The sequence below is a fragment of the Camelus bactrianus genome, chromosome 9 (genome assembly GCF_048773025.1).
Source record: "Camelus bactrianus isolate YW-2024 breed Bactrian camel chromosome 9, ASM4877302v1, whole genome shotgun sequence".
Taxonomy (NCBI): Eukaryota; Metazoa; Chordata; class Mammalia; order Artiodactyla; family Camelidae; genus Camelus; species Camelus bactrianus.
In genome coordinates this window covers 15,104,168-15,130,826 of record NC_133547.1, presented here as the reverse complement: position 1 = coordinate 15,130,826, position 26,659 = coordinate 15,104,168, and the positions used below count along the sequence as shown (strand labels likewise).

General features: G+C 53.9%; 3 protein-coding genes across 9 annotated transcripts in view; 1 reads left to right on the top strand and 2 right to left on the bottom strand.

The window, feature by feature from the left end:
• Positions 1-139, bottom strand: part of LOC105065100 (dermokine) — a 37,131-nt gene extending 36,992 nt beyond the window's left edge. For all 3 annotated transcript variants that reach the window (XM_074369791.1, XM_074369792.1, XM_074369793.1), the window contains exon 1: positions 2-139. The gene's annotated coding sequence lies outside the window, so the exon portion shown is untranslated. The remainder of the gene's footprint in view (position 1) is intronic.
• Positions 140-172: 33 nt separating this feature from the next.
• TMEM147 (transmembrane protein 147) lies at positions 173-2,026 on the top strand. The gene is made up of 7 exons (XM_074369794.1): positions 173-350; positions 426-495; positions 1,035-1,094; positions 1,180-1,316; positions 1,454-1,538; positions 1,624-1,745; positions 1,828-2,026. The coding sequence occupies exons 1-7, from the start codon at positions 274-276 to the stop codon at positions 1,949-1,951; spliced, it is 675 nt and encodes a 224-aa protein (XP_074225895.1). The 5' UTR covers positions 173-273; the 3' UTR covers positions 1,952-2,026.
• A 2,719-nt stretch (positions 2,027-4,745) lies between these two features.
• The window catches only part of ATP4A (ATPase H+/K+ transporting subunit alpha), an 83,057-nt gene continuing 61,143 nt past the window's right edge, over positions 4,746-26,659 (bottom strand). Inside the window, exons 3-24 of one of the 5 annotated variants that reach the window (XM_074369779.1) lie at positions 17,013-20,552; positions 16,790-16,930; positions 16,611-16,670; positions 15,995-16,198; positions 14,759-14,872; positions 14,275-14,527; positions 13,718-13,986; positions 12,871-13,069; positions 12,383-12,492; positions 12,168-12,302; positions 11,506-11,698; positions 10,279-10,454; positions 9,674-9,810; positions 9,436-9,586; positions 9,172-9,340; positions 8,927-9,081; positions 7,681-7,804; positions 7,108-7,253; positions 6,116-6,249; positions 5,602-5,703; positions 5,418-5,509; positions 4,746-5,216 (exon numbers count right to left, since the gene is read on the bottom strand). In XM_074369779.1, the coding sequence (XP_074225880.1) occupies positions 5,188-5,216; positions 5,418-5,509; positions 5,602-5,703; positions 6,116-6,249; positions 7,108-7,253; positions 7,681-7,804; positions 8,927-9,081; positions 9,172-9,340; positions 9,436-9,586; positions 9,674-9,810; positions 10,279-10,454; positions 11,506-11,698; positions 12,168-12,302; positions 12,383-12,492; positions 12,871-13,069; positions 13,718-13,986; positions 14,275-14,527; positions 14,759-14,872; positions 15,995-16,198; positions 16,611-16,670; positions 16,790-16,930; positions 17,013-17,024 (3,105 nt within the window). In that variant the 5' untranslated portion in view covers positions 17,025-20,552 and the 3' untranslated portion in view covers positions 4,746-5,187. Of the gene's footprint in view, positions 5,217-5,417; positions 5,510-5,601; positions 5,704-6,115; positions 6,250-7,107; positions 7,254-7,680; positions 7,805-8,926; positions 9,082-9,171; positions 9,341-9,435; positions 9,587-9,673; positions 9,811-10,278; positions 10,455-11,505; positions 11,699-12,167; positions 12,303-12,382; positions 12,493-12,870; positions 13,070-13,717; positions 13,987-14,274; positions 14,528-14,758; positions 14,873-15,994; positions 16,199-16,610; positions 16,671-16,789; positions 16,931-17,012; positions 25,742-26,659 lie in introns of those variants that run through there. The other 4 variants (XM_074369778.1, XM_074369780.1, XM_074369781.1 and 1 more) reach the window with 4 other exon arrangements.

Sequence of the window (26,659 nt, the reverse complement as noted above, 5' to 3'; positions counted from 1 at the left end):
CAGTTGCGCCCCGTGTCTCTGCGCCGCACTTGCTCGCTCGACCCGCGCGTTCGGCCTGGGCGCCTGGATCCCGAGCCCGGCTCCTGCGGGGCGCGGGGCACGGGGCCCCAGACTGCGGGCCGCCCTCGGCGCCGCGGCGGAGCCCCGTGACGTCATCGCGCCGGCGCCGCGGACTCCTGCTCCCAGAAGGCCGCGCGGGCCGCGGTGGAGGCAGGTGGGCGCCAGGCCGCCAAGGCTGAGAGGCGCGCTCCGGCGGGCCGGGCGGCCGGCGCTATGACGCTGTTCCACTTCGGAAACTGCTTCGCCCTGGCCTACTTCCCCTACTTCATCACCTACAAGTGCAGCGGCCTGTGAGTGCCCGGCAGCTGCGGGGCGGTGGGGGGGCGGTGCGGGCCGGGCCCACCCCTCACCGCCCGCTCCTGCAGGTCAGAGTACAACGCCTTCTGGAAGTGCGTCCAGGCCGGGGTCACCTACCTCTTCGTGCAGCTGTGTAAGGTGAGGGCGCCAGCTGTACCAGGCGAGGGCTTGCCAGACCCGGGGCTCCGCCCCCCCTCGCTGCCCAGACCCCCTAGGTGGGGCACTAGGCGCGGGGTCACTCCAAAATACCTGCGGGAGCCGAGCTTGGAAGGGCTGGAACCTGAGGAGAGGTCCCCAAGCAACTTCTATATTGTACGTTTAGTAAAATTGAGAACATTCAGTTGTATGGTTAAGAGGGGTTTGGATACTGTTAAGAGCCGCCAACTAACCCCCAAGGCTCCACCGGCACTGCTACCACAGCCCTGGTAGATATCCAGCCCTGGCACCTCCAGGCCTGACCCTCATACCCTGCTGGGCTCACCACAGAACCCAAACTGCCAAGCCTCTACCCACAATCTCCCCTGCTCCTGCCATCTTTCCCCCATGCTTCGGTCCCTCTTCTACGTGGCCCCACAGAACCTCAGTGTTCTGCTTTCCACATACACACTAACTTCCCATAAAACCCACGTGGTTGATCTCCCTCACCTTAAGGTGACCTCTCTGTTTTCTGGTCTCAGATGCTGTTCCTGGCCACTTTCTTTCCCACCTGGGAAGGCGGCATCTATGATTTCATTGGGGTGAGTGGGGCAAGGAAGGGGGAGGGAGCGCAGGAGTGGGGCCCCCTGGCCCCCATGCTTACTGAAGCCTCAACCTGACCCACAGGAGTTCATGAAGGCCAGCGTGGATGTGGCAGACCTGATAGGCCTAAACCTTGTCATGTCCCGGAATGCCGGCAAGGGGGAATACAAGATCATGGTTGCTGCCCTGGGCTGGGCCACCGCCGAGCTCATTATGTCCCGGTGTGTGCAGCATCCTGGAGCCCAGATTCCTGAGAAAGGACACCTGGGTTCCAGGGGGGTGCTGGAGGGTGGGGGCTCAGATTTTGGGTGCTGAGGGTGTCTGGGTACTGGAGAATCCCTCCCTTTGCCTTCCTCAGCTGCATCCCCCTCTGGGTTGGAGCTCGGGGCATTGAGTTTGACTGGAAATACATCCAGATGAGCATTGACTCCAACATCAGTCTGGTACGCAATTCTGCTTTCCCACACACACCTTTTTGCTGGTGGTTATACTCCTGAGGCCTGGCCCTGACCTCCTGCCTTCCTCCAGGTCCATTACATCGTCGCATCTGCCCAGGTGTGGATGATAACACGCTACGACCTGTACCACACTTTCCGGCCGGCAGTCCTCCTACTGATGTTCCTTAGCGTCTACAAGGCCTTTGTCATGGAGTGAGCTGGGTGGGGTACGAGGCTGGGTCCAAATGGGTTGAATTTTCTATTCTCCCTCCCTCATTGTGATGTTTCCTCACAGGACCTTCGTCCACCTCTGTTCCCTGGGCAGCTGGATGGCACTGCTGGCCCGAGCGGTGGTGACAGGACTGCTGGCCCTCAGCACCCTGGCTCTGTATGTCTCTGTTGTCAATGTGCACTCCTAGGCTTGGTGTCCCAGACTTTCACACACCTTTTCCCTATCTCCAGGTTTCAGTGAAGTAAACAGTGTTTGGAAAGTTGTTTCTGCCTTTATTTCTCTCTGGAACTGTCTACCAATACTATGCTCACCTGGGTCCCAGAAGCCCTTGTTTTGGCTTTGGAGCCAGGTAGACAAGCTGCAAAACTAGCCAGCACTGATTTGTCCTGTGTTTCTAGACCAGTTCCACGGCTCCTTGTTTTCCCAAAGTTGACTAAGGGCTCGGAGAAGACAGTCTTGGAGCAGAGGCAGAGACCAGGGCCCTCAGGGAATAGGTGATAGTGCGGAGCTACAGCCCAAGAGACAGTTCTTGGGGGCTCCTCCTCACAGCCTTAACCTGGTGCTCTCCCACATGGCCCTTCCCTGGCTGGTCACCTCCTAGATCCTAGCCCCAAACTGCCCCACATCCACCTTTTATATGGCAGCCAAGGGGATCTATCTGAAACCCTGTCTTACTAGCTCACCCTACCTTGCTTGCAGCCATCTAGGGCTCCATCTTGCACAGCAGTAGTCCAACCGCTTGACCCTTGGTTTTGCCCTTGAGGGCCTGTTTGGTAATTCTGAAGTCCTCAGTGCCCTGACTCAGTTCTTTGGCCCTCAGATTAAATCCTGGCCAGAGTTGTCTTAGGGTAGAGAACAGAGACAGCTGCCCCTGGTAGCAGAGCAGTTGAGCCCACCAATTTGAATGTTGTCCTGGATGCCACCCTCCTCACCCCAGCCCTTCGCAGGTCTGGTAGGGCCAGCTTCCTGCCCCTTTCTCTCCCCTCCCTGAGGGGAATGGGTTAGAAGAATGTCATGCTTCAGCTCCATCTTGATGCAGATCCTACCAGCCTGGAAGGTGCTCTCCAGCCCTGGTGGTCCCAGTGGGATCCCCCAGGGCATGGAATAGGGCATGGGCCCCCTCCCTCCACTAGGCTATTGGGGTCCTGCCATAATGTTTTTACCCCTGGGCCTAGGACAGCACTAAGCACAGCTCTGTTCAGCCCTGCTATGAGTCTCAGTGTTGTCAGAGGGAGCATTTACCCTCAGGTGGGGCAACGACGATCTGACCCCTCTCCCTCCTCAGTGCTCCTAGTCAAGACAGGGTCCACAGGTGTCTTGGGAGTGGAGTAGTGAGTGATGGTTAGGCCACCTTGACTTTGATATGAAAATGGAGTAGATGGGTGCTCCCCCAGCCCATGTGGGTGGATATGTAATAGCATTGCTTTCCTCCATCCCGTGCCCCACCTAGACCTTAGTGCACATTGGAACAGTGAAGTTTGCAGAAATGACTATTCAACAACTATCTGCTGAGCAGGGACTCTGATCCAGGCTCCCTGCTGGGGCCACCTGTCTGAAACAGTCCCAGCTTTCGTGGGGCTCAGGGAGACAGAACAGAGTGGTTGGGGCTGTAGTGGGGATCCCACAGGCCCTATTGTGATGGGTGAAGCCCAGTCGGAGTGGTAGGACTGATGAGCTAGACTCAATGACCAGGGCTTTGATGGGAAGAGAGGACTGTGTCTCCCCTGGAGGAGAGGATGTGTGAGCTGAGACATAAAGGATGAATTAATAGGGCAGAGTCCAGGGCCTTTAGGTCAGAAAGGGGGCCTAGGCTTTCCAGTGAAACATAAGAACTGGTGGGAATGAGTTCAAGGGGGCTTGTGAGACTACAGGGGCCAGATCACAGAAGGCTCTGAGGCTGGGCTGGAGAGTTGACTAGGGCCAGTGGGGAACCATGGAAAGTTCTAGGCAGAGGAAGGATGGTCAGTTCTGGCTTTAGGAGGATCTCCATGGCTGCTGTGTAGATGGGGAGACTGAGGCCAGAAGGCCAGGCCTGGACCAGGGCAGGGCAGGGCTGGCACAGGTAGAAGGGTGGTTAGAAGCAGAGTGGAGATGTGGTGACCAGTGGTCTATGTTTTTATTTCACTGGATGGGGTGGGGGTGGGTGATGGATGGTAGGAAAATGACAGGTAAGGGAGGAGTCCAGGGTAACACAAGTTTGGGGTTGTAAGCTCTCTGAGGACTGTTTCCCAGGGAGAAGGAAGCACACTGATGGGACAGTAGGTGGGATCAGGTTTGGAGGATGATGGAGAGACCAGTGTGGGTCCCCATGGACATGCAGGGTAGGCTGGAGACAGCTGTGGGCATCACCACAGAGGCAGAACAGGCCAGTGGTGGTGGGAGTGGGGAGACTTGCTGAAGAGGAAGGAGAAGCTTGGGGTCCAGCCACAGAGACTCTTGTCAAAGAAGGAGGAAGAGGGGCAAGAAAGGGGACCGGGAAAAGGATTGGCAAAGTTGGGGGCAGTGTGGACAGGGGAGTTTCCAGTAGTTGGAGGGTTAACTTTAGGTGAGAGGGTAGTGAGCAGGGGTCCTGTGACTTTAGCCTCCAGGAGTGGGTCGGGACTGACCGGTGATGGGGCTCCCTGTGCAGCTGCAAAGGCATGAGCAAGCGGAATCAGAGTGGAGACATCTGAGAAGGGTAGAGGGTGGGGGCTGCGTGAGATGGAAAGAGGGAGAGTGGGTGCTGAGAAAGGAGAGCCCAGAGGTGGTGTTAGCTAGTGGGGTGGTTAAAGACACCATACTGAAGGGTGCCTGTGGTCACATTCAGCTCGCCTTGAAATGCTGTAACCCTAGGCAAAGAAATGGGAATTCATTCCCCTAAGGAACATTTACTGAGTAGCCACTGTGTGCCAGACTGTGTTCTAGGAACTGGAGATACAGCCTGGAACAGAGCCCCTAAGTTGCAGGATTCTGGCAGACAAAAGAGGCTCATGAAAAAACACTTAAGATGATGCCCGACACCAAATAAAAACAGTCAGTGTGAGCTGGTTTATTACTATCACAGACATGAGTGTGTTCTTAAAGAAGAGCCCCCAGGCAGCCCTCTTACTGGCCTGGAGTCCCAAGGAGAGACCCACCTCATAGGAGCTGCTAGCTCCCATTCCCCATCAAAGCCCCCTCCCCCTCTGGTGGGGGCTTCCCTGAGGCCAGCCCAGAGGACTGAGTCTAGGGACTGCTCCTCCAGGAGGGCCCCTTGAGGATGGGGAGGGGGAGTGGGGAGGGTCCCTTCAAGGTTGAGTTGCCATGGGCTGCAAGAGCAGACACAGGTGGGGCTGGGGCTCTTGACTGCTTAGATGTTTGGTAGCTGTCCAGAGGGTCCCTTGTGCCCCCCACCTCCACCCCCACTGCTGTGTGTGCAAAGATGGCTTGGAGGCAGCGGTCCCGCTAATAATAGAGTTCCTGGTCCCACCAGCCTGGGAGAGAGAGAGAAACGAGACTCAGTGCTGGGGGGATTCGGGTCAGGGGTGGGAGCCAGGGACTCAGAGCTTATGGATCAGGGGTGGTTTGATATGGAGGGTCAAGGGCTTGGAGGTCAAATATTGAAAATCAAAGGTCAGGGCTGCTCTGAGAATGTTCCAGCCCTCCACCCCCAGACCCCAGGTCTCCACACTCACTCCCTGGGCAACAGCGGACTCCAAGTTTCCGGATCTCATCATAGACGAAGATTAGGATGCCATAGGGCATGGGGACCAGCCACCACTGGTACCTGAAGGCACAGGCGAGACGGCAAGGTAAAAGCTATCCCCACGTCTGTGTCCTGCATGCCCACCCCTCTTCTCACAGCCCACAACACCTCACCGAATGGGCATGAAGTTGAAGATGTTGGGCATTCCGGGGCAGTAGCATAGGAAGCAGCCAATGCAGACCTGGAACACGATGGCAATAACCAGGATCCTGTTCCTGCAGGTGGAGCAGGATGGGACAGGCTCAGGCTGACAGTCTCAGGACAAAGATAGGCCATGGGGACCAGATGGAAATCAGGGTACTGAGTCAAAGGAAGTCAGATGTCATCAGCAGGGAGATGTTCTAAACATTTAACACTGGCATAGCCCAAACCTCTCCAACAGTGGACGCCGGCCCTGTCAGCATCACCCCTTTAGTTGATGCAACATCGAGGGGCCAGTTGAGAGGCCCATGGTGGAAGCTGTTGGCCAGCTGTCAATAAGATATCTTAGCACGTGGCACCGGCATCCAGTACTGGTGTTTGCCGGCTGCAGTAAGCCCTGGTCAGGATCTGCTGGGAGCTGGGACCAGGGCTTGGAGGGCAGGATGGGGTGGGGCTGGGGCTGGGGCTGGGCCCAGCCTGGGACACCTGAAGAAGCCCTGCTGGAAGGCAGAGAGGCGGCGTGTCTTGCGGATAAGGACGTCGGCAATCTGGCACATCTCGATGCTGATGAAGAACACGGTGTAGCAGGTATACTGCTGGTACAGGCGCTGCCGGAACGTCTGTGGGCCAGGAGGGAACAAAAGCAGCCTGAGCCCAGGCAGAGAGCCTCTCGGGGCCTGGGGCCATGAACCCCTAAATGTTCTGAGGCTGGGGTGCAGGGAGAACAGAGATGCAGGATCTGCCAGGTTTGCAGGACTCCAGAGTGTGGGACCTAGAAACTTGGTCTAGCAGAGCTTGGATGTCAGTGCCTGGGCAATCAGTGGGTTGGGCCAATTGCTTTCATAATGGAAAGAGGGATGTAGAATTCCCTGGGCACCAGAAAGGAGGCACCTGTGAAGGGAATCAGAATCCTGAGGCAGGATTTGCCAAGTTCAGTGACTCCAAGGCCCTGGCAGATGGCAAAAACGAATGAAGTGGGCCAGGTGGTCCTTTGAGGAAAAAGGCACATGCCTCATTTAAAAAGGGCAGCCACTATTCAGTCCATTTCTTCAATATAACTATTTTTATATATACCAGCTAGCTATGTAAGGAACACTTACTATGCTCCAGGTACCAAGTGTTTCACACGTATTATTTAATCTTCCCAATAATCCTATGAAGTAGATTGGTGGTATTCAAACTTCAACACACATCAGAATCCCCAGAAGAGCTGGTTAAAACACAGGTTCCACCCCTAGAGTATCTGACACCAGAGATCTGTTGCTTGCAGGGCAGAGAGGACCCATCTGCAGCCGGGGGCATCAGAAGCAGGAGTTTGGAGCTCAAGGGCCCCTTACCCCAGAGCTGGCAGAGAGCCTGGGTGTCTGGGAGGCTCTGGCTGAGCTTAATCACACGTGGAGGAGTGAGTGTGGGCCACATTCAAGGTGGGTGGCATTGGAAACGAGGAACTCATGGAATGGGGCAGGGTAGGGGCTCACCCACTCCTGGCCATAGCTGTCCTGCAGATCTTGTAGGTGGTGGTCCTCCCACTGTGGCCGCAGCCCCACACACAGCAATGGGAACCAGCCCTCCTGGGCCATGGCCGTGAAGTAGTCAGTGAAGCCGGCAAATGACTGGATGGCACCTGAGAGACAGGCAGGGAGACACAGGGAGACAGAGATGGAGACACAGAGAGGCAGGGTCAGGGACACACACACAGAGACAGGAGCACAGAAACTGGCATGGAGACAGACAAGAACACAAATAGTGACAGACATGGAGGAAGAGATACAGAGAAAAGGACTCCAAGAGAGTGCAACAGGGACATGAGGGTCAGGGACAGAGACACACCCAGAGAGCCCCCAAAAGACAGGAGGCATTGATCCTGAGACCAGGTCTGGAGAATGAAGCCAAAGACAGGAAGGGACACAAGAGACCATAGAGACAATCATGTCTCAGAGAATGACAGAGAACCAGGGTCAAACACAGGCACTGAGATCCAGAACAAGCCAGAGCCCCAGTTAAAGCCCCATGCAGCCCTGCCAGAGAGCCCAGCCTCCCTGGGTGCACACCGATCTGGAAGTAGGAGTAGGCAGCCAGGGGCTCGTTGACCAATCGGTCACGCTTCGGGTTCCGTGGACGCAGGTGCATGATGTCACTCTCGGCCTTCTCATATGCCAGGGACACAGACGGGAACTGGGCACAAGGGGAAGGAACCAGGGTTGAGGGTTTGCCTGGGCCCCTGTCCAGACACCCTGGAGCCCCCCTACCCACAGTAGAGGGCAGGGACAGAACTGAGGTTAGGCAGGACCCACAAGGACCACAAAGCCACACCTGCCTGGACAGCCTGAGTCCAGCTGGCCTTTGTCAGGAATGCTGGCATGTCCAGTCCACATGTGTGTCCACATCTGTCCTGGTGTCCATCTCCATCAGAACATCTGCATTTATCTCAGCTATTATGTGTTCTCTTTCTCTGCCTTCCTCCCTCCCTTCCTCCCCTTCCCCTTCCTGTCTGTCTGTTTCTTCTCTGGGGTCCTCTGGTCTCGGCCTGTTTCCCTGCTGCACTCTCTTTCTGTCCCCTACTCTCTTCTTTCTATTCCCATCTCTAGTCTCTTTCTCTGTGACTGTGTCTCTGTGTCCCTGTCTCTGTCTCTCTCTACCTGTGTCCTCCTCCCCCTCCCCCACCACATCTGTTTGTGACCAGAGTGGCAGCAGAGTGTACCGACTGCCTGGGCTTGAATCCCAGCTGTGACATGGGACAAGCCGTTCAACTGGTCTATGCCTCAATTATCTCACCAGTAAAATGGGGATGATAAACAGATAAAGTTCATCTCATAGTGTAGTTATGAGGAAAAAAGTAATAAATGTGTGACTGGCCCAGAGTAGACACCATGTAAGCATTGTTGAATAAATACATTGTGACATGGCCGTGCATCTGGCTGCATTCATGGCTGTGTCTGTGGCTCTTTCCTGTCTGTCTGCCTTGGGGTCTATCTGATACTCTTTATCTGTCCATGTCTGTTGAGGGATGTCTGTCTGTGATCCAAATTTAGCCATATTTCTATGTCTGTTAAAATCTCTGTTTAAGTGTCCATATCTGAGTCCACATGTGTCCATGAGTCGGCCCATACCTACCTGAGTGTCCACCTGTGTGTCCATGTCTGTAATTCTGTCCGTGGCTACCTTCCTACCTGCCTGTGTGTCCCCATCTGGCTGTCTGTATCACTGTGTCCGTAATGGTCTCTGTCCATCATACGTGCCTGTGGGCATATGTCTCTGGGCACTGTGTGGGTGGGGCCATCAGGACTGTAAACTCACGATGTCGGTACAGAGTTCTATGAAGAGGATGGTGATGCACCCGAGGGGCAGGGGCACGCTGACAGTGATGTAAATGAGGTACGGTGTCAGTTCAGGGATGTTCTTGGTCAATGTGTAGGCGATGGACTTTTTCAGGTTGTCAAAGATCAGCCGGCCTGTGGGGGTACAGCAGGGACCTCAGCCTTCTCGCAGCCCCCTTCCTCCTGTGCCCACACTGCCTGCCCCCATCTCTGACCGGCCCGGACCCTGCTCCACGCCTGTCACAATGGAGGCAAAGTTGTCATCCAGCAGGATCATGTCGGCTGCATTTTTGGCAGCGTCCGAGCCGGCAATGCCCATGGCCACACCGATGTCTGCCTTCTTCAGGGCTGGGGAGTCATTTACACCATCTCCTGTCACAGCCACAATTGCACCCTGCAAACAGTGGGTACAGGTGGGTGGGTGGTCAGTGAGAGAGCAACCCAGGGCCAGCCTAGCCCACCTGCCTGGCTTCATGAGCAGGGTCGCACCAGTCGCTGGCAGCTCTCCACAATCACCAGCTTCTGCTGGGGACTGGTACGAGCAAACACCATCTCAGGGTGGGTACGCAGTGCTTCTACCAGCTCTGATGGGTCCATGTCCTTCAGCTGCATGCCATTGATCACACAGGCACGGGCATCCCTAGAGAAGGAGGTAGGAAGTGATCACTGGAACCTCAGTCTCTATGGGGTGTGGGAAGAATCACAGGGAGGGCTGAAGGGGGCTTACTTCCGATTAACCTGGTCCACAGGCACACGGAGGCGAGCAGCGATGTCCTCCACCGTCTCACTGCCTTCTGAAATGATGCCCACGCTGGCTGCAATGGCCTTGGCTGTGATGGGGTGGTCACCCGTCACCATGATCACCTGTGGGGGGAACCATCAGACCCTTGACCTCTTCAGGACAGCCCACTCTCACTGTCCTCCCCAGTGGACATACCCTAGCCACAGAGATTGGTTCAGGGATGAACATGTGACCCAATCTCATACAACTGCAAAAGAGGCACTCTTTTCTTGGGGTGGGGGTGGCTAAAGAGGTGGGATGTAAGTTGGAGCTACTGGAGGGTGGTCATCTTTATCCACCTAAATGGAGGGACTGCTTGAGAATAAAACCAGCAGAGCTGTGATGTGGAGAAAGGCAAATTCTTAATGACATTGCACTCATGGATCCAGCTATACCTGAAGCTTCATTCCCCAGAACTTTTCAATTCTTGAACCAAGATAGCTTTTGTGGTTCAAGCAATTTTCAGGTGGGTTTCTGTCACAGGGTGCCTCATCCCCAAATACTGCCATCCTCTGTCCTCACCCTGCCTGGTCCTCTCCCCAGTGGCATACCCGGATGCCTGCTGTGCGGCACTTGAGCACAGCGTCAGGGACGGTGGCCCGAGGTGGATCTATCATGGATACGAGTCCCGCAAAGCACAGGCCACTGGTTGGAAAGTTCATGGCCTCCACGTCGAAGGCATAGCCATGCGGGTAGTCCTTCTCATTCAGGTAGAGCTGACAGAAGCCTGACCAGAAAACAAGGAAGTCAGAGAGGAATCCTGGGTGGGCTCTTCCATACCAAGGGCAGCTGATGAGTAAGATAACCAGGTGCCTCACACCCAGCACCTATGGATGCCTGATCCTGTGCTGAATCCTTCATTCACATTACAGTCGGCCCTCTGGGGTTGGATTCCACATCCATGGATTTAATCAACTGTGATCAAAAATATTTGGAAAAAAATTCCAGAAAATTTCAAAAAGTAAAACAAATTTGCCACTCACTGGCAACCACTTACATAGCATTTACATTGTATTAGGTATTAGAAAGTTGTATGCAAATACTATACCATTTCATATAAGAGATTTGAACAACCACAGATTTTGGTATCTGTAGAGTGAGGGTGTGGGGGAGTGTGGTGGGTGTTCCGGAATCAATTCCTGTGGATGCTGGAGGAACAACTGTATCTGAATCCATCCTCACAACCACTCCGTGAGGCTATTAGCAACCTCATCTTGCAGATGAAGAAACTCAGGTTTAGAGAAGGGACATTTCTTGCCAGATGTCACACACCAAGTAAAGATGCAGAACTGGACCACAGGTTTGTGCCTTCCAGGGTTAAGGCAAGGGTTAGGGATGTTTAAGGAGTCAAGACAAAAACTGGGAGAGGAGTGTCAGGAGTCAGGACCAGGAAAAGTCTTGGGGAAAGTTTTGAGTTGAGGCAGGGACTGGGGAAGGTCAACGAATCACAAGGAGGACGCTGAAAGGCAGAGGTGAAAGCAAAGGTGGATGATCAGTTGGGGCAAGAGTTAGGAAAAATCAAGGGTTCACAGGTCAGGTTGGGATAGGTAAGGTCCAGGTGAGCACAGGTTGGGATGGGTTGAATCAAGGTAGGAACTGACAGGGCTCAGGACTGAGATATGGAAAGTCAAAGATGAATGTGCAGATTGGGGCGGGTCAGCTGTCAACCAATGATGGGTAAGATTAGGGTCAAGGCTGGGCTATGAACACTGGACAGGGTCTGTGCTAGCTCCTCCTTGTACACGGGTTCACCCTCTCGGCCGGCTTGGGGATCTCACCCAGGACGCGTTCACCCAGGCCTCCCAGGCTGAGGTAGGCAGTCTGGAAGGCCTCGCGCCATTGCTCATCCAGTGGCAGCTCCTGGCCCTTGATGAGGATGGAGCTACAGCGCTCCAGCACGCGCTCGGGGGCGCCCTTCATCACAAGCACGTGCCTCAGGTCGCGTGGGTCCTCCAGTGTGTGGATGGACAGCTGCGGGCGGGAGAGGAGGCGGTGTTGTAGGCGAGGTCAAGGGAGAGAGGCGGGGCTTGGCTGACAGCGCTGCCCGTAGAGCCTTGGGAGGGGCAGGTGGCCATGCAGGGTGAGGGGCTTGCTTGCTGGGTAGGTCCTTGTTGGGGGCTGAGGATTGGGGCCGGCCTGGGGGCGGAGGTAGGGGCCTGGGCGTGGGGAATGGGCAGAATTAGGGCCGGAGTTGAGCTGGGGCTGGTTTTGGTTTGGGAGCGTCTTCCCACCGAGGGCCTGACAGCTGAGAGCCGGAGGAGCGCCCTAGCTCTCGGTGGGCTTCGGCTGTGGGCGGGACAGGAGATGTGGGTGGGGTTTGGCTGTGGAGAGGGAGGGGACTGAGAGCGAAGCCGAGCCGAAGGCCCGCGCTGAATGTGGGAGGGGCCCATGGTGGGCGGGGCTTGCTGTGGACTGGGCTGGGGCCGCGGCAGGTGCACACCTGGAACTTGTTGGTGGAGTTGAAAGGGATCTCGCAGACTTTGGGGAAGCGCTCGCGGTAGCCCATGGAGTTGCCCAGTGTCAGCTCCGAGAACTTGAGCAGCGCAGTCTCGGACGCGTCTCCTATCACGATGCGCTGGGAAAGAGGGCCAGGGTCAGGGGCGATCCTGGCTGTACCAGGCTCTCGGGATCCCCCGAGTCACCCGGGGCTCTCACCTTGGGCACGGGCACCGCGTCCTGGCCGGACTTGAAGGCAGCGCGGTTGCATAGGGTGAGCACGCGGCACAGTGCCCGCCACGTCTCCGAGGACTGATCAAACGTCTGCCCTAGAGGTCAAGCGTCCAGGCTGGGGCCGCGAGGAGGCTCTCCCATATCAGAACCGAGCCCATCCCCCTAAATTCAGGATTGGATCCCAGCCCCAGACCTGGGTGGGACCCTAACCCCTCTTACCCTGGGACGCAGCCTTCCCTCCAGACTCGGTAAAAGTTTCCTATGAGCGATACCAAGCCCCTTCACAGACCTGGAGCTGAGCCCTCTCCCTGGACCCAGGACCCACGACCTGGCCCTTTCCCAGATCGAATGGAGCTCCCTCTCCATTAAGGCAAAGCCCTTCCCAGGCTCCCTTCAGTAACCTCGGAGCTCCCATCCAGGACTCCACCCTCTACCAGATCCTGGCCCAGGGCCTGTCTCCTCCCACCCCACACCTGACTGGTCTTCCGTGGTGTCTGCGGAGTGGATGTGGTTGTCGAACCACAGATGGGACACAGTCATGCGGTTCTGAGTAAGGGTCCCTGTCTTGTCAGAACAGATCACTGACGTGGAGCCCAGGGTCTCCACTGCTTCCAGGTTCTTGACTACACAGTTCTTGCTGGCTAGTCGCTTGGCTGTCAGGGACAGGCAGACCTGGGGGAAAGATGAGAAATGCAGGCTCGAGGACGAAGACTTGCTTTTCTCCTTTCACAGCACTGGGGATCCTTCACCCTAGCCACAGCACTGTGTATGCTGCATTCCTCTGCCCAAATCAGGCTTTTTCTTGCCTCCAAGCTTCTGTCCAGCCTGTGCTTTCTACTTGGGATGCCTCCCCAATCTGCCCAGATAAACATAGCCAGGCCCCTCTCTAAGCTGCCCTAGCAGAAGTTCTATAAATTCTCTTGTCAACATAATCGAAATGAGAAAACTAACATTCCCTGGGACTCCCTTGGTCGGGCCTCAGGCTGGGTGCTGACTGTTGAAAGCCACTCACAGCCTTTCAACACCAGACCTCAGTCTTCTCCTGTCAAAGTCCCTGCCTGTTCATCTCTGAGACCTCAGTGTCTGGCACAGGACTTGGTCAGAGTCGCCTGGGTCAGTGTTTGCTGAATAAAGGGGAAAGATGGAGAGGTTGGTTTAGGGGTGGGGGGAGGATAGGTGATGGGAAGGAGGATGGATGGATGGGAGGTGAATGGATAGATAGACATTTAGGGAGCTGTTGAACGGAAGCCTGGATGAATGGAGAGACAGGCTGGCAGGCCTCTGAGCTCCCTGCACCCCTCTTCTGCTTCCCTGACTCACCGTGACAGTGGCCAGCAGCCCCTCAGGCACGTAGGCTACCACGATGGCCATGAAGAAGACCATGGCTCGCAGGAAGGTGTAGCCGATGCACATGGCCACCACAAAAAATGTGCCCCCAAAGAGGATGGCCAGGCCTGCGATGATGTCCACAAAATGTTCAATTTCGATAGCAATGGGTGTCTTCTCATTTTCTACTCCCGAGGCCAGTGTTGCGATGCGCCCGATGATGGTGCGGTCACCTGTGTTCACCACCAGGCCTTGTGCTGTGCCTGCAGTGGGGCCAAGAGGGAGACTCAGGGCTGGGTGGGCAGCACTGGGGGCGTGCATGGCAGTGTGAACTGAAGGAGGGGCAGTCATGGAAGGCAGTGGAGGCAGTGGGACCTGGGAAAGGGGTAAAATGGTGGGAGCTAGAGAGGCAGTGTGACCCCAATAGGTGGCAGTCACTGAAGTGGGGAGGCAGTGGGTCTCAGAAGGAAGCAGAGGAGGGGAAGTGGAGGCAGTAATGGGGGGTGGTGGCAATGTGGTCAGCTGGGCAGGCGGGCGGGGATCTCACGGACCCTCAAGGCACATGGTGGAGAAGAAGGCAATGTTGCGGGTCTCCAGGGGGCTCTCATGTGTGCACTCAGGCGAGCGGGTCTGCGGCTCAGACTCTCCGGTCAGTGAGGAGTTGTCCACCTTGCAGCCCTGGGCCTGGAGGATGCGGATGTCAGCTGGCACTCGATCCCCGCCTTTCATCTCCACCAGGTCGCCCACCACGAGCTGATCGGCATTGATCTGGAACTTGTCCCCGTCTCGGATCACAGTGGCTTGCTGTGGGGCAAGGGCACCAGAGTTGAGGAGGGCGAGGGGTGGGAGAGGAAGTTGCTGAGTGCCATGGGGAGGTAGGAAGGGGAGGAGAGGTGAGGACCTGTGGGGAGAAATGGAGGCCAGGGCTGAAGGGCTGCTTGGGCCTGGTGGGAAGGGCCCCAGAGAGAGGCCAGGAGCCTGCCTGCACCAGCGTGGAGACTTGGAACCTGAAGGGGCCGCGGGCTGGGGACCCACCTGGGGCACAAGGTTCTTGAAGCTGGCAATGATGTTGGTGCTCTTAAACTCCTGATAGTAGCCGAAGCAGCCGGTGACCACAACCACAGCGATGAGGGCCAGTGCCAGGTACAGCTGGGGGGAGAGGGGGCTGGGTTATGACTAGGGGCTGGGAGCTCCCTGCACGAGGCCACCCATTTGCTCTCTGGTCCCCTGGTGGTTCCCCTCCCGGGTCACCTCCGTGGTTTTCCCCACTCTACTAGGAAGCCTCTGGCACTGTTTCCTGTGACTGGTGTCCCTGTCCCCATATCCCACATCCAACTGCCTGCATTCTCGGTGTCTTGTGTCCTTGTGTCCATACATGCCATATTCTCTGGCCCCTGTGTCTCCATGTCCTATGACTTGTGCCCGGTGTCACTATGCACCTTGGTGGTCCATGTTCCCTTTTCCTGTGCCCACAGGTCTTGCATTCCCCCCGGTCCTCTGTCTCACATTCCCATGTCCTACAGTCCCTGTGTTCCAAGTTTCATATTCTGTGTTTTCATAATCTGTGTGCCATCCTCTGTGTCCCCTGTGCCCATACAGTTCCTGGCCCTCACGTCCCCCTTTCCATGTGGGCTGCTGGTCTCACGCTTCATATTCGGTGTCCTTCACGATCCGTGCCCCCTGTTCCAAATTCCAAGTCCCTATGTCCGATGCCTTCTCAGGTCTGTGTATCCTTGAGTCTCCATCCTGTGTCACAAGTCCTATGACTTTTCAAACCCTTGTTCAATGTCACATGTCCCTAAGCCCCTATGTCATATATCCAGTGTCCTCTTGCCCTGCCTCTCACTAGTCTCTACGTGTCTGTGCTTTCGTGTCTAATATCTCATGTCTCTCCATGCACTGTGCCCTGAGTCTTGTGTTCCCTTGCCCTTGTGACCCATGTCTGAGTCCCAGTGTACCCTATGCCCTCTGTCTTTGGTTAGTCCCATGTCCTCATGTACTCTGTTTCTTAAGTCTCATATCCTAAGTGGTTTTAGATCTCTACCTATGTCTTCCATCTCTGAGACACATTCTCTCCTGTGTCCCCCATCACCTCTGTCCTTGAGCTTATTCCGTATCCCAATGTCCTTTGCCCCCCACGATGTCTTAGAGCTGCATTTCCATGTCTCTATATCCCCATCTATGTCACTCATGTCCTGAGTCCCATGCTCACTGTCCTCTGCCCCCCAGGTCCCTGTGTCCGACGTCAGGCCCCCAGCACCCTCCACTCACGTTGTCATCCGTGGTGAGGTCACCCTCGCTGGCCTGGATGGCGAAGGCAATGAGGCAGATGGCTGCAGCCACCCACATGAGGCACTGCAGACCGCCCGCCAGCTGCCGAGCGAACTTGACGTACTCGGGGGTGCCCCGCGGCGGCTTCAGCGCGTTGGGCCCATCTCGCAGCAGCAGCTCCGCAGCCAGGCTGGCAGACAGGCCCTGGGGACGGGGCGGGGTGGGGTGGGGACGCGGTGGCCACTGAGGGCTCTCTCATCATACACTCCTCGGTGGGTCGCTCTTCTGTCTCCATCTCCTTCCCCTCCCCCTTCCCTCTCCCTCTCCTCCACCTTCATTTCTCTCTCCATCTTTGTCTCTGTTCCGGCCCCTTTCCCCTTCCCTCCTTCGTGTCTCTTTCTTCCCTCCCATCTTTCTCTCTGTCTCTTTCTTCCTGCTGTCTCTGCCTCCATCTCTCCTTCTATCTCTTTTTGTTTGCTTCTCTTACTCTGTCTCTTTCTGTTTTGCCTTTTCTCTCCAATGCATTTTTCCCTCCAATGCATTTTTCCCTTCTCTCTCTCTCTCTCTCTGTCTCTCTCTTTCCTCTGCACCCACCCCTCCCTCTGCCCCAGCTCACCTTGGTGGCGCTGGTCTGGTATTTCTGTTCCAGCTCTGCCACTGACAGCTGGTGGTCATTCTGTATGGTGGGGGCAGGACACTCGCTGTCTGGCTCTCGTGGATCCCCACCCCCGCCCTTGCCCAGTCTTGTCTAGCCCCCTGCCCAGCCCCCCGCCCAGCCCCCTGCCCTGGGCTCACAATCTCCATCTCCTTCTTCATGTTCTCCAGCTTCTCCTTCCTCTTGCCTCCTCCACCTCCCGCCTTCTTCTTGCTCATCTTGGCTGCCATGTCTCCACCAGGCCCTGGACCCAGCTCCACCTGGTACAGCTCGTAATTCTCCTGGGGTCAGATGGGGAAGGCATCAGATCTCACTGGAACCCCTGCCTTCAACCTCCACCCCTGGACCCCTGATCCCACTCACTGCCTTCCCCATGGTGCCCGGTACAGCCGCCCTGCTTTGCCGAGACAGAGCCTGGGGTCTGGACCAGCCCTGATATACCCAGGGAGGGAGGAGGTGGATCAGGGCGGGCCTGATTACAGCTGATTACGGGGCTCCTTGGGGTGACCTCCAGGCCTGGGCAGCTTGGGCATTCCCAGCCTGCCTGGACCCCATCACAACCTGCCACTGAGATCAGGGAACCACTGGGAGTAGCCATACTAACAACAACAGGAATAGCAAACACGTGGTGCTCATTATGTGCCTGGCACTGTGCCAAAGCCTGTCATCTATTAACTTATTTAACCTCACAACTACCCTTGGAGGTGGGTACCACTCTTACCCCCTACCCCCATTACAGATGGGGAGACTGTGGCCTGGAGCGGTGAAGTCACTTGCAAGCTACGATGTGAAAGAGTCAGGACTCAGAACCAGGCAGATGGCTGCAGTGTCCTCTTTTAAGCCTCAGAGCAGGCATCAGACACCTGGCGGGGAGGGCGCCCACAGAGGTCGCTGTAACAGCTGCCGACCAGCGAGCACTTACTCTGCGCTGGGTCTGCCCTGTGTGTTTGCTGGAATGTTTCCTTAGCTCCTCACAACAGCCTTACAGTTACCTTCTCTTTTTAGCCCCCATAGTACAGATGAGGAAACTGAGGTGCAGAGAGGTTAAGGACTTGGCCTAAGGTTGAGATGATTCAGTTTCCAGGACAGGATTCCAGCCTAGGTTTGACCCCAGGAGCCTGGTTCTTACAGGGTACCACCAGAGAAAACACCCAAACAGCAGCAGCGCCAAGCATGTCCAGGGACTGCACGTGTGTGACCTCATGGGTCCTTGCAACAAACCCCTCTGAAGGCGACACTATGATTCCTTTGTGCAGAGCAGGAATAGGAGGCTCGGAGGACCCCAGAGGCACTCCACACTCCAGACAGAGCCATCACAGCCCTCAACCGTGCCCTCGTCCCCAACCCAACCGCTCAGATGGGGAAACCAAGGTGCAAAGTGGGGAAAGGATGTGTCTAAGAGGCCTGGCTCAAGCTTGGTGCTTGGTGCCAGGTTGGAGGTCTGGAGACCCCCTCCGAACCCCTAGGGAGGGACCTCCACAGGCAGCAGGGAGGGGCTGGCCTGGTGGAATGGTGGGTATCTTGATACCTCTTGCTTGGGCCTCACAGGGTGGATGTGTCTCCAGGGGCAAAAGTGGGCAGATCCGATAAGATAATTGCCTTGGCGATGTCCTTCCCTCTGGGGTAGGTCACCTGGGAAAGCTGAAGCTGTGGAACAGCAGGAGGCCCCACCCCCACCCCACCTGGCTGTCCCCAACCTGCTGCAGGAAACTGCAAGAGAGAAGGCAGGGCCGAAGTCACCCTCACTGCCCTTACCATGAGTCCATGTGCTGAGGCTTCTCTATGAGCCACGTGTGTAAAACAGCTGTGTCACTCCACTGCTTACAACCCTCCAAGGACTTCCCTTCTCACTTAGAATAAACTCCAAAATCGTTCCTGCAAGATCTGGCCTCGGTTCACCTCTCCCTGCTTGGTCTCTGCTACAGATCCACTGGCAACTGGCCTTGCTATGCTTTGTACAGGCCAAGGTCATTCCTGCCCCAGGGCCCTTGTACTTGCAGTTCCTTCTGCCTGGTACTGTCTTCCTTAGATATCAGCATGGCTTTTTCTCATCGCCAGGTCTCAGTTCATACGTCCATATGTTCAGGGTGTCCTCACTTGTAATACTGCACCTCATCAGGCTCCATCCCCTTACCCTGCTTTACTCACACCCCTTATCCCAACCTGACACTTGTTTGGTGTCAATCTTGTCCTACTAGAAGGAAGACTGGGACTTGCTTGTGTTTGCTGCTATATGCACAGCACCCAGAACTGTGCCCTCAGACACATAGGAGATGCTCAGTAGTCACTGTCGGATGTTGAACAGGATTTATCTCACCCATTGGTCAGGAATATTCACTAACAAACCTGGAGACCCTCAGGAAAATCTCAGTCATTGGAAACTCCTCTGGTGTATCCAGAGCCTGGGCAGATATGGGGTCGTGTCTGTGCAAATTAGAGAAGCCCACAGCCTAAGTCACAGATGGAGAGACCAAGGCACCATCACTGGCAGGGACGGCTGACCTGTGATACTGTGCAGACCTGTCAAAACTCAGGAACTGTCCTTCAGTCCCTGCCTCATTTGTTTTTCTCATTTCTTAGTTTTATTGTTTTGTGTTCATTTTCAATGTTTTAAGTATTTCAGACCTACAAGTTACAGGGATAGTAAAAAGAACATCTGCCTACCCTTCACCTAAATTTAGTGATTTTACCACATCTATGCTTGATAGATAGATAGATAGATAGATAGACAGACAGATAGATAGATAGGTTTTTTAAAGTTTTGCCTGAATCATTTGAGAGTAAGTTGGAGACAGGATGCTTGTTTACCCTTAAATAGTTAGGCGTGTGTCTCCTATGAATAAGGACACTCTCTTACGTAACCACAGTACAATGATCAAATTCAGGAAATTAACATTGATATGACATTATTAACAGATCTAGAGAATTTATTTGAATTTCCCCAGTTTTCCCTCTCATGTCCTTTTCTTGGTCCAGGATCCAATCCAGGACCGCACTTGACATTTAGTTGTCCTGGCTTCTTAGTCTCCTCCCATCTATGACATTTCCCCCGTCTTTCCTTGTCTTCCAAGACCTTGACATTTCAGAAGAGTATCCATTATTTTGTTGTTTCCCTTTATTTGGGTTTATTGATAGATCCTCATGATTGGATTCAGGTTGTGCCCTGTTGGCAGGAGCACAGTGGTGATGTGTGTTCTCCTCCGAGCCTCAATTCAGGGCAGGCTTCATTTTTCAGTCTTTAAGTGATCCGGAATGGGGTGGACATTGGTGACTGTCAAAAGGCTTAGGGAATGACCAGAGGGCTAGCCTTCGATCCATTTATTTTCTACTCAAAACACCGTCACAGCCATGGCTAGTGCTCAGCTGGACTGGTGATTCAAGTAATGGAAACATGGCCACCACCTGAGTCCCCAGACTTCCCACACCCAGCCCAACGACCCTGCTCCGGCCCCATGGCCAGGTCCATTCTCACTGTGTCAGTGCCCAGCCATGTTGACAGTTCAACAATTTTACCAGTCCCCCTGATGACACAGCCTTTAGATACTACTCAAGTTCTGTGTCTTTGTGGGGTGGGGGTGGGGGTCTTTGCTTGTGCACTTTTCTTTCACTGTGTGTCCAAGCAACCCTAACCCTGTCTGGGAGGTGTTGCCCACAGGCAGGATCTGGACAGAGCGGGAGGGGCACCAACGTTGGCACCTGGAGCAGAGCCTGGGCAGACTGTGCCATGTGGGGAGGGGACGGGCAACTCCCAGCACGACTTAGGGCAAAGACTTCTCACCAGAAGGTTGCAAGCGTGACACGATCCATTTAGCACAGTAGTGCTAGATTTCTCTGAGCCGGGGGCATTCAGATCCCTACGGCTTTTTAGAGAGCACTTAGTGGTCAGAACTGAAAATTTCTTTCCTGTGAAAGAGAGAGCAGAGGACAGATTATTAACTAGATGGTGAACATTCGAGTGGGTTTTCAGAGGAATTTGTACAAGAGTCTCCTAGAATCATGAGCACGCATACTCTCAGGGACTCAGCATCCTACAGGCCTGCTGAGATCAGACCCCTGGCTGTCCTGCCTCCTCCCCACGTGCCACTTGCCCTTTTTGTGCTTGAGGATGTCTGTTAAAATTATCATTTGGAGACCCTGGCCCACAAAGTTTCCTCTGCCTGAAACAATCACGCTACATCCTCCCCACATTCAACTACCCCTCATCTTCTCGGCTGCAGAGCAGACATCCCTTCCTCCAGGAGATCTTCCTGGACCACCCAGCAGGCTGGGTCAGGTACCTCCCCTGGGCTCCCACAAACCCCTAGGCTTCCCTGTCTCAGCCCTGACCACTCTGACCTGTAATTCCTCCTTCACAAACCTGACCACTCCAGACTGTCGCTATTTGGTAACACTTCATTTCCCACCCCTAGACTCCTGAGGACAGGATCCAGGATGTCCCAGTCACCAGCCACTCTGTACTCTGCATCACCCATCCCAGAGCTGGCCCAGGCTGGTCTCAGGGAGTGTTTGCTGAGTGAAAAAATTCATTGTGACCTTGACTTTCTGTATGTGTTTGGTCTCTCTGATAAGATAGTGGACTCAGCAATGCCCTTCTCTTCCTGGGCAGGTCACCCTTCCCCCACCAAAACCCCCACCTCCAGACCCTGGGAAGATTGGAGCTAGAGGCCCTGCAAGTAGGCACCTGGTTTCTCCCTCCTCTTCAAGCTGGCGGAAGAGCAGGCAGTGGGTCCACAAGTGAAGAGCAAGGTCGCCCCCCTGGCGAAGCTGGCAGCCAAGTCTCCTGTGTTTGACTTCTCTCCCACCTTTGTCCAGATGTGGAAAGGTCCACTGTCCTCAGGCTGGCTTTGCTAGGCTTCCTCTCCTGGGATCTTAAAATCATATCCCAATTCCAACTGTCTCTCCCTTTTCTGCTCTCACTCTGGTTCAACCTTCATCCCGTCCTGCCTGGGCTCTCACAGCAGCCTCCTTCTCATCTCCCTGCTCCCATCCCCGCCCTCACAATCTGCTCCCCACACACAGCCAGAGGGAGCCTGTGAACCCGAGTCTGATCAGGGCCCTCTGGCTCAGAGCCCTCTCCAGGGCTTCACTTCACTTCCGCTAAAAGCCAAGTCCTCACGTTAGGACCCAAATCCCTAGGGAGCTGCCCTGTTGCCACCCTCACCTCACCTCCTTCTCCCTCCACGTGCTGGGTCCGTGCCAGCCACACTGGCCTCCCTACTGTGCCTCAGACAGCAGGACCCAAGTCCTACCTGCTGGCCTTTGCATTTGTTGTTTTCTCGTCCTGGAATGCTCTTCCCCGAGATGTATGCATGGCTCCCTCTCTCCCTCCATTGGGTCTTTATACAACTGTTGTCTTCCTACTGAGACCTTCTTGACTAACCCAATTAAAACTGTAACCCGCAGTCTCCCTCCCACCCTCTCCCCTTCCATTACCTTCTCTACTTCTCCCCCTATAGCACTTCTCATTTTCTAACCTATGCAATTTTTCTTATTTATTGGGTTTCTTGTGTGTTTCTTGTTTTTATAATTGTGTAGCATTTTCAATTTTTTTTTTAACGGAGGTACTGGGGATTGAACCCAGGATTGTGTATGTGCTGAGCATGCGCTCTACTGCTGAGCTCTACCCCCACCCCTGCCTGTGTATTTCTGAATTCCCTGATAGGATGTAAGCTCCATGAGGGCAAGGATTTTTTTGCCTGGATTTTTTTTTTTTCTGACTGATGTATCCATAGTGCCTAGAATAGCAAATAGTGAGCACACAAACTTTTGTTGGATGAATAAACCTCAGGGTCCTTGGGATACTCAATAGCATGCAGCAGCCATTGTAGCCACAAACACTGACATGGACACGTGGTCCTGCCTTCGGGTGATGTTCTTTGTTGACCAAAGTCACATGTCCCTAACCTAAAACAGAGGGACAGACACACATAGACACAATGACAGGAAGCCCACGATGACAGCAGACACTCACTGAGAACTTACTGCACTCAGCCCTGTCTTCAGTGCTTCTATGTGTGAGCTTGTTTCATCTTCATAACAGCCTTACGAGGAAAGTACTGTTCTTATTCCTATTTTACTATGAAGAAACTGAGGCATGGAGAGGTTAAATGACTTGGCCAGAGATACACAGCTAGTCGGTGGCAGAGCCAGGATTTGAACCCAGGCAGCCTGGCTGGAAAGTCCTCACAGACCTGAAAACACACCACATCACACCAGGCCCCATTTGACAAAAAGGCCTCACATTAAAACCATCCTCCATTCAATAATTTACGGAACATTTATTGAGCATCTACCACGTGACAAGCTTTTTGACCGGGAGGTGGTGAGACAACTGGGTCTTGGAGCTTACGGGAGAGGCTGGCATTGGGACCGGAGATGAGGGTGTTGTTAGTGTAGAAACTTAAAATGAGGCTATGGAAAGTGAGACAGCTTCTGGCAAGGGTTGGAGGAAGAGCAAGGAGGGGAGGGCAGGGCCAGGGCACAGCTGTGGCAGCCACGCTATCAAAGAAGATGAAAGCACAGCCTGAGAGGTGTGAGAACCAGGACATGGGGGTGGGGTAGGGAGATCGGGAAGCAAAGAAAAAGGAAGCCTCATGAAGGAGCACATGTTCAGCAGTGTCTTGTGTGTCTGAGTGCCCCAAGTGCCCAGCATGGAGCCTGGCACACAGCTGATAGTCCATTATTTGCTGAACGAAGCCACGGTTGCAGGAGTCAAAATCACACAGATTTTTTATAGAAACTGTGACATCTCAAGGGTTGTTATTTTATGATTAGGACAGGCCAACTCCCCACTCCCCACTCCCCATCCCTGGCAGGGAAGCTTGAGAAAATTGGAGTTAGAAAAGGTATTCTTGGATGGAGACATATGCAAAGCTCAGAATGGGGTTCAAAAGCCAGGGATGAGGGATACAGGTCTCCTGATCCAGTCGTCCAATCTGGGAGCCAACATTTGGGAAGGGGGTTGGTGGCTGGTAAGGAGATGGGACGTCTTGTGTCACAGCTTTTTCCAACTTCCAGCCAATTAGAAAAGGAGAACCAAGAAGTAAGACAGGTTGATGGGGTGGAGAGGGAAAGTATAGCTCAGTGGTAGAGTGTGTGCTTAGCATGCACGAGGCCCTAGGTTCAATCCTCAGTACCTCCATTAAATAAATTAATTTAATAAATAAATAAACCTAATTATCCCCCTCAAAAAAAAACAGAAGTGGGACTGGACCAACCTAATCAGGAAAGGAAGCCAGTATGACTGTCAGCCAATTGATACAGAAAGACAAAGGGGATGGGGCAGGGCCAGCATAATTAGGATGGTGAAACTGTCCAGGACACACCCCCTGTGGATGTCAGCCAATCATGAAAGGAGGGCAAAATAATGATGGGGCTGGACCAGCAGCTGGCTAGGATGAATTCCTAGGCTCCTCCCCCTTGGTTTTCCAGCCAATCAGGAGCAGGAGAGGGGAACAGCTCTTTTTCAGTACTTTGAAAATGTCATTCTATTGTCTTCTGGTTTCAATTATTTCTGATTAGAAGATAGTCCCTAGTTGATAATACTATATCGTATAACTGAAATTTGGTAAGAGAGTCGAACATAAATATTCTCACATACACACAAAAAAATGTAAATAAATATGTGAGGTGATGAATGGAGAAATCCTTTCATAATGCTGTGCACAGCAAATCATCACATTGTACCCTTTAAATACCTTACAATTTTATTTGTCAATTTTACCTCAATAAAACTGGAAAAAGAAAGAAGATAGTTTTTGTTGTTGTTGTTGTTGTTGTTCCCTTGCAAGGATTTTTATAGGAGCTGTTAGTACACAGGGCATAACCCAACCACACAAACACATACACAATCACACAGAAGGCATCATATGTATCGCTCTCAGAGTGTTGGTGGAGGGAGAGTGGGATGGAGAACGGGCGGGGCTAGTAACTAGAAAGGAGCGGGAGCTGGGCAGGGGGTGGGTCCTGGGGCACCTGCAGAAGGGGAAAGGGGGCAGGGGTGGCGGGGTTCCACAGAGGGAGGACTATGGTTAATCCCCACCCCCCAAGCAGGAGAACACGATGGCAGGTATTCCCAGTAGGAAGAAGCAGAAAACTGAACAAAATGGAGAGCAGCATGTAGCCCTTTACAAGAATGTTGAAGGCTGTCTTAGAGATGGGTTGCATCACAGTGATCTTGAACTCTGGGGCCCAGACATCAGCCACAGCAGCCACGGACTCCAGCAGAGGGGATGGGGTCTGCACATGGACCAAGGATGGTCAGCAGATGCTGACTAACGGGGACGCATAGAACTAAACCCACCAACAGGAGGGCGCTGAGGTGAGGGCTCACCCCACAATGACCCTGGCCACCGCCATGGGAAAACAGACCTTATGACATCCCAGTGACTCTATATAACACCCTCGCTGGCCTTACAATACCCTCCAAGTAACTTAGAAACTGCATGCTTCTTCTGGCTCCCTAAACCCATTCCTGCTCTCCAATAATGTGCTACATCCTGGTTTGCCTGTGCTGTCCGGTTAGCTAAGCCTGGTCCTACCAAATTATTGAAGGCTCCCCTTTCAGTCTAAAAAGTGCTCAGTTTGGATGTTATATTAAATGGTCACTTTAGCCCAGTGATGCTCAAACTTGAGCATACAACAGGGTCACCTGGATGAAAACTGATAGCTGAACCCCATCCGCAGAGTTGCTGGTTCCACAGGTCTGGGGCAGGGCTCAAGAACGCGCATTTCTAACAAGTTCCCAGGTGAAGCTGCTGCTGCAGGCTGGGGACCGCGCTTTAAGAACCACTGCTTTAGATGTTACTGACTCTCTGCAGCCCTGTAACCTTCTCTGTCACTTCTGTAATCCCTTCTGCAATCTGTGCCTCATATTCCCCATCCTGTAACTCTGTCCTAGTCCCGCTTCCCCTTCTCCCAGGTCCTGTAACACCGTCCTAACAGCTCCCTGTCCCATAACCCATCCCTCTTCCCATAACCTTTTCCTGCCTGCTACAACTCCCTGTTCCCCATAACTCTTTCTTGACCCCCGGGACCCCCTCCTATAACTCTTCCTCTGTCCTAGATGTACCCTGACCCAGTAAGCCCTTCCATTTCTTTGTATAAATCCCTCCCTGTCTCCCCCACAGCCCCTTCCTGAGGCCCCATAACCTCCCCCTGTTCCTTTCCTAACCCTCTCCCTGTCCCACAAGAGCCTCCCTTTCCACATGCCCCTTCCTTTTCCCGTGTAACCTTCTCTTTGTCTCCCATAACCTTTTCTGAGTCCCTTCTAACTTCCAGCCTCCTTGCCATCCTTCCCCACAAACCACTTTCCTGGGACCCTACAATTCCCTCCTGGACACTCAGACATCCATTAACCCCCTTTCTATCCCATTTTTAGCTCTGGCTGTCCTCTCCTGAGCCCCTCTCTGTCCCCTCAAACTTCCCACTATTTCACCATCCACAAACCCAGTTAATGCCACAGCTGTCCTCGCATCCTAACCCTGGGGCTGCCCTGGAGTTGAGTCACAGGGGCGTGGCCCCTGTTGGTCACCGATTCAGTGATTGGCTGCTCTGACACGGAGGAGGCAGGGAGGGCGGTGTTTCAAGCATTTAGACCCAGTTTCCAATTGGCTCAATGTATTAAGAAGCATTACTTAAACACATACCCCCCAACTTCTGCCTGTCCTCCTGACTGATTCAATGAATAAAGAGGTGCGGTTTCAGCTACTTGCCTTTTTGTTATTGTCGGTCCCAGTTTGAACTCATGATTGGTTCAGTGAATGAAGTGGGCAGGCTTCAAGTGCAGATTGGTAAATTCTGGACTGATTCTTTGATAGGTTCCATAAGTCAAAGAGCAGGATGTAATTTTTTTTTTTAACATGAAAGTAGTGGGAGCCTACAGTGCACCGGGCAGTGCTCGGCTCTTTAGGGCCAAGTAACAACCAAGAGAGACAAAATCAGAGCCCTCTTCGAGTTCACAGTCCATGGGTATGATGGGGAGAGGGAGGGTGAAAACCTAAATAAACAAA